The sequence below is a fragment of the Helianthus annuus genome, chromosome 15 (genome assembly GCF_002127325.2).
Source record: "Helianthus annuus cultivar XRQ/B chromosome 15, HanXRQr2.0-SUNRISE, whole genome shotgun sequence".
NCBI lineage: Eukaryota > Viridiplantae > Streptophyta > Magnoliopsida > Asterales > Asteraceae > Helianthus > Helianthus annuus.
The window spans coordinates 130,893,151-130,900,217 of record NC_035447.2 but is presented as its reverse complement, the minus strand read 5'-3'; the positions used below and the strand labels follow the sequence as shown (position 1 = coordinate 130,900,217).

The window sequence follows — 7,067 nt, the reverse complement described above, 5'->3', positions numbered from 1 at the left end:
ATTGTATCCCAAAATCTTTCCAAATCCAACGAATTCAAACACTTCGGCCGAGGGTGATTGTACACACCCCTTAACCCATTCAAAAATTCATCCGTCTCCACTTCTTCCGGTGTGTAAAAACCCAGAGCTACTCCAAACTGAGCCATATTCATTTCATAAAGATTTCTACCCAATGAGAACGATACCGCATCCTTTTCAGCAAAAGTACCCTCTTTGTGGCGGAAGGTACAATGAAACTCAATTGTAAGTTCGGTATACTGCGGCCCATCACAATAATCCATTGCCGCTCTCAACCTCGGCCCCAATAATTCTGCCACACGCTCACTCGCTCCCATGCCTTGTAACCACTCCCAATCAATTACACGATGCTCTAATGTCTGAGTTACCACATACTTTTTGAGCTTTACCCTCTCTTCAGTAGCCTCTTCAAAATCCAATACCGGGTGATCGACCAACCTCTCAATTCGGGAATACACCCTCCTATCGTTCCCGCGATACTTGATCTTCCTTTTTCTTGGGTTTGACGACGAACCTTCACCCGACATGTTCTGCAAAACAAGAAAGATTTGACAAGAAAAACAATGCAGACTGTTAGTAATCACAAGCTATTTTTGGTATTTTTAAATTTTTAAATTTTTAAATTTTTTTTAGAAAATGAAAATAGCCGTATAGCATTTCATTCGCGGCTAATTTCGAAAATATGGGTTACCGTTTACAAAAGCATAAGTTACACATCATTCTACCCGAATGGAGATTGAGTACGGGCAAAATGTTGTGAACTTGTACGTGCATATAAGTAAACCCGACACTAGACTCAAACTACTCTAAAGAAACTACTAGACTAAATGACTCGAACGACCTACGACTCAATGTACACTATCTCCTCCCGGCACTTTAATTGTCCTCAATTAAGCATAAGTGCCAAAATATCCCCACACTTGAGGCGAAACACGTGAGAGTTTGACTTTTTAAACCTTAACGCAACGTTTGTGACAACAAAATCCGTTTAGAAAACTAATCACATTTGCAAAAATCAGTTCAAAAACCTATTTTTTAGCAAAAATTCATTAGTGATATCCAAACAAACCCGTAAAGCTCAAACATGTTGTCTAGTTGGCCAAACATATCCCACACATCTCAAACAACCTCAAGCAAACCAACCCGAACCATCCGCAGACCCCATTGTATGTAAACATCCCAAACATAACAACCCGCATACCACTAACATGACAAAAAGCTCAAAAATCCCAACTTTAAGAACCTACACAAACCCTAAATCTAAGACATGACTGACCCGACATTACAACAAAGCAATAAAGCTACCTACTAGCAAGAAATCACAGAAATCATACCTTGGATTCGGATTTAGCAAGAAAAATGAAGTCTTGAACTTGTGGTGCACGAATTTGTCCAAAAACGCAAGAATGGAGCGCGAATTCGGGTGAAAATGATGGTTAAGATTGTAGGGAATGTGATTGTGGTGATTTAGGAAGAAAAACAGAGAGATTTGGTGGAGAAACAAGGGATTTATGGTGATTTTAGTGAAATTCGCGTATTAGGGTTTGTAATTGGGGAAAAGGAAACATTTCAGCAACAGGTTCATGAAGAAACGATTTTAATTCGGTCCAAGGGGCGTCGCGTGACGCGGTGGGTCCAGGGGGGGGGGGGGCTCGCGTAACGCGGCGGGGTCGTTTTTAATTAATTTTGAACCTATAGGCCTCGCGTGACGCTAAGGCCCTTGGCGTCACGCCAAGGGCCGATTTTCACAGAATGTTTCGTAGAAAAACTTGTTTCATGCCTTAGAAAAATTTTTAAACTTTTCCCAAACCATCCAAAACCCTCAAAATTTTTTCTAAGTGTCCAAGACACATACCTGGGACCTCTTTTCTCATGCTCTATCCGTTCCGTAGCGGTGATGAAACCTGCAAAATTCTCAACGACACAAAACACACACCGAAAAACTACGAAAAATACGAAAAATTAAGAAATTTACAAACGGTACATACTCTACACACGAAGCTTTTTGCACTCACTGGTCGGTGAAGGTGGGCGGGTCCTCTAGAGGAATTTCTTCCTCCTCGGTGGTATCAATAGGACCTCCCAAGTAATGTTTCAATCTATGACCGTTTACCTTCCATACTCCTTTGTCAACTTCGTCGTATACTTCAACCGTGTCGTACGGAAACACTTCTCTCACCACATACGGTCCACTCCATCTTGATTTCAATTTCCCTGCTATCAATTTCAACCTCGAATTGAACAAAAGCACTTTATCACCTACCTTAAACTCTTTCAAGCCTCGCAACCTCCTATCATGCAACGCCTTAGTTTTTTCCTTGATACTCCAAGATCGTTCATAGGCGGCATCCCTTAATGCTTCCAACTCGTGAATTTGGAAGAACCTCCGTCTAGCGGCCTTGGTAAGGTTGAGATTAATGGTTTTCAATGCCCACAAAGCTCTATGCTCTAACTCTACCGGAAGATGGCAAGCTTTGCCATACACAATCATAAAGGGTGTTGTTCCTAACGGTGTCCTATAGGCGGTGAGGAAAGCCCACAAAGCGTCGTCAAGCTTTTCCGACCAATTCTTTCTACTTTTACCTACCGTTTTCTCTAGGATTCTCTTCACCCCTCGGTTAGCATTCTCTACTTGGCCACTAGTTTGCGGGTGGTACGCGGTGGAAAGACGATGAGTGACACCGTAGCGTGCAAGTGCCTTTTCCATGGCGGAATTGCAAAAATGCGTGCCACGGTCACTTATGATAGCTTTAGGGACTCCGAAACGCGTGAATAACTTTTTGAGGAATCTCACCACCACTCGGGCATCACTGGTGGGCAAAGCTTGAGCTTCGACCCACTTTGAAACGTAATCAATGGCCACGAGGATTTACCTATTTCCACTTGAAGATGGAAAAGGTCCCATGAAGTCAATGCCCCACACGTCAAAGATTTCCAAGACTTGGATGGGATTTTGGGGCATTTCATCCTTGGATGAGATGTTGCCGGTACGTTGGCAACGATCACATGTCCTAACAAACTCTACGGCATCCCTAACTACCGTTGGCCAATAAAAACAACTATCAAATACCTTTTGTGCCATCACATTCGCTCCATGATGGCCTCCCGTTAAACCCTCGTGCACATGTCTAAGGATGTCTAAACCATCCTCCTTTGAAACACATCTCCTAAGCACTCGATCTCCACCTATCCTAAATAGGTACGGGTCGTCCCAAATGTACTTCCTAGCCTCCCTAAGAAGCTTTTTCTTTTGTTGAAAAGACATACCCCTCACAAGATCACCGGTCGCTCAATAATTCGCCAAGTCCGAGAACCATGGCAAACCCTCTGCCTCGGCACTAACAAAATCTATGGTTTCGTGGGGAAAAGTGTCTCCTATGGAATCCTCACGCACCTCTTCTCTCTTTGGATCCTCTAAACGTGATAAATGATCGGCGGCCACGTTTTCCGCTCCCTTTTTATCCTTAATTTCTATATCGAACTCAGAGAGCAAAAGAATCCATCTAATGAGACGCGGCTTCGCGTCTTTCTTTTGGAACAGAAATCGCAAGGCGGCGTGGTCGGTGAACACGGTGGTTTTGGAAAGCACGAGATATGAGCGAAACTTATCAAACGCAAACACTACGGCTAAGAGTTCCTTTTCCGTTGTGGTATAGTTCTCTTGAGCATTGTTTAGAGTTTTGCTCGCGTAGTAGATTGGATGAAAGTGTTTATCGACTCTTTGACCTAGGACCGCACCTATGGCATAATCCCTTGCGTCACACATGAGCTCGAAAGGTAAGCTCCAATTAGGCGAAACAAGTATCGGAGCACTAACAAGTTTTTCCTTCAAGAAGTCAAACGCCTTGATGCACTCCTCGTCGAAGACGAAAGGTACATCCTTCTCTAAAAGTCGGGTCATGGGGCGTGTGATTTTGGAAAAATCCTTTATGAAACGCCTATAAAAGCCCGCATGACCTAGGAAGCTCCTAACGGACTTGACACTAGTAGGTGGAGGCAATCTACTTATGGTATCTATCTTGGCCCGATCCACCTCTATACCCTCTCTTGACACCTTGTGTCCTAAAACTATCCCCTCCGTCACCATAAAGTGACACTTCTCCCAATTTAACATAAGATTTGTCTCTATGCACCTCTTAAGCATCCCATCAAGATTTAAAAGACATTGTTCGAAATTGGTGCCATAAACCGAGAAGTCATCCATGAAAACCTCCATGGAAGTCTCAAGCATGTCTTGGAATATAGCGACCATGCATCTTTGGAAAGTTGCCAGAGCGTTGCATAACCCGAAAGGCATGCGGCGATACGTATAAGTGACGTAAGGGCATGTGAACGTCGTTTTATCTTGATCCTCCGGGGCGATGGGGATCTGAAAATAACCCGAAAATCCATCGAGAAAACAATAGAATTGTTGACCCGCTAGATGCTCCAACATTTGGTCAATGAATGGTAAGGGGAAGTGATCTTTCCGGGTGGCGTCGTTTAACTTTCGATAGTCTATGCACACACGCCAACCGGTAACGGTACGGGAAGGGATTAACTCGTTCTTTTCGTTCATGATCACCGTCATCCCACCCTTTTTTGGGACGACTTGGGTCGGGCTAACCCATGGTGAATCGGAAATGGGGTAGATCACCCCGGCATCTAATAGCTTAAGCACTTCTTTCTTAACGACCTCTTGCATGTTCGGATTAAGCCGCCGTTGAGGTTGCACCACCGGCTTATAGTCATCTTCCATGAGTATCCGGTGGGTACAATAGGCGGGGCTTATGCCCTTAATATCCGAAAGGCGCCATGCAATGGCCTCCCTATTCACTCTCAATACCTCTAATAACCTACCCTTCTCTCCCTCCTCTAACTTAGACGAAATAATGACGGGAAACTCGGAACCCTCACCTAAGAAAGCGTACTCTAAGTGGGACGGGAGGACTTTGAGTTCTAATGGGGCGGGTTTCTCTATAGGTGTACTCTCACTCTCACTTTTGATCTCACTCAATTCTAGCACTTCGGGGACCCACTCGTCCTCTTCTACCTCTTCACTCTCACTAACAACCTCCTCTACCTTCTCAACTACCTCGTCTATCCTATTCTCAACTAGGTCGGCTCCACTAATATAGTCAAAGCAATGGTCGACACAAGATAAGAAAGACTCTATGAAATAGACCGAATGACAAGGACTACTAAGATCATCGAAACCACTAGGGTGTTCCATGGAGCGTGCTATCTCGAAAGTGACCCTCTCCTCACCGACTTGAAATGTGATTTTCCCATCAAAGACATCAATGATGGCCTTGGCGGTACACAAGAATGGGCGTCCTAGAATGATAGGAACCTTTTCGTCGGCTTCCATATCAAGAACGACAAAGTCTACGGGGAAGACAAACTTATCCACTTTGACTAAAAGGTTTTCGATAATGCCACGTGGATACTTAACGGATCTATCGGCTAGAGACAAAGACATGCGTGTAGAGGACAACTCTCCTAGACCTAACCTCTCGTACATGGAATATGGCATTAAGTTTATACTCGCTCCTAGATCGGCAAGGGCCCTACACTCGGTATCACTCCCAAACAAGCACGGGATGGTAAAAAGGCCCGGATCCGTCAAATTTTCCGGGACCTTGTTCAACACTATAGCGGAACATCCTCCACTAAGGGGGATGTTAGAAACCTCTCCTAACCTATCCTTGCGTTTTAGAAGGTCTTTTAGGAATTTTGCATATTTCGGCATTGATTGAAGGGCTTCTATAAAAGGAAGGTTGATCCTAAGCTGCTTAAAGATCTCTAAAAATTTCCCGTACCGTTTGGAATAAGTTTGATTTTCAAGGCGGGAAGGAAACGGAGCACGGGAAATATCAACATTGGGTGATGGGATAACTTGAACGGGTCTCTTTCCTATACTCTTCTCACTTGAAGTACCCCCAGTGTGTGCGGTACTTTTTGGGATTAACCTAGGTTGCACTTTACCGGGCGCCTCCATTTCAAGCTCCTCATCTACGGGGTCCTCATCTTCTATCTCAACACTCTCGGGTCTCACTACCTCTCCTAAGGTCCTACCACTACGGGTCGAAATTGCCTTCAAAGAGCCAGATAGGTTGGGCTTTGTGTTGCCCGAGAATTGACCGGGAGGTCGTTCTTGCAACTGGCGTGCAATATCCCCTACTTACCTTTGAAGGTCTAAGAAACTTGAATGATTATTCTTTAGGAGCGTAGCATGGTCCTCTAAGGTACGTTGGGTAGCCTGTTCCTTAACCAATAATTAGGAAAGAAGGTCCTCTATCCTAGACAAACTACCACCTGACCCCTCACTCTTAGGTTGAACCTCTTGGTTTGACCCCTCACCTCTGAACTGCCCGCCTGAACCTGAACTAGCAAAAGGACCTGTTTGACCCGACCCCCCACTAGAATAAAAACCTGGCCCCTGCTTTGATATTGACCTGATGAAAAACCAGGGGGTTTCCTGATGAGCGATAATTGTTAGCACGCCAATTAGAGTTACTATTGTTGAACGGGTTAGTTGGACCCCTATTTTGACCTGCTATATACTCAACCTGCTCTAGGGTAAGGGTTGGGCAATCTATGGTGTCATGTCCACCTCTACAAACCTCGCATCTATCTACCTTCTTCTTAATTTCTAGCAACTCTTTGGTGATATAGTCAAGCTGAGATATTACCTTTGAGTCTGAAACGACTTGATTCACTCCTCGAGAAGATGAGGAAGTAATCACAGGATTGGAATTCCTGCCGGTAGCACTATGATCTATATCAGCATGAGCGAAGCTCTCAAAGAGGTCGTTGCAGTCAGCCACTGTTTTCTTTCCCATTGGGTGGCCTCCTGCGGATGTGTCGAATCGGGCCTTGCACTCAGGGGTAAGACCATTATAAAATTTTTCTACTAAGGCCCAATCCGACAGTCCATGTTGGGAGCAACGCGAGAGCAATGTTTGAAACCTCTCCCATGCTAAGTGATAAGGTTTGTCAGGCTCCATTCTGAAGAAATGGATCTGATCTCGAAGGCGAGAGGCCTTCGCAGGTGGAAAATACTTAGC

At 44.6% G+C, this 7,067-nt stretch overlaps 1 protein-coding gene across 1 annotated transcript; it reads right to left on the bottom strand.

The window, feature by feature from the left end:
- Positions 1 to 2,029: 2,029 nt before the first annotated feature.
- On the bottom strand, positions 2,030 to 2,725 carry LOC110914184. The gene has a single exon (XM_022158996.1). It carries the CDS (start codon positions 2,723 to 2,725, stop codon positions 2,030 to 2,032), a length of 696 nt encoding a protein of 231 aa, XP_022014688.1.
- Positions 2,726 to 7,067: the final 4,342 nt, after the last annotated feature.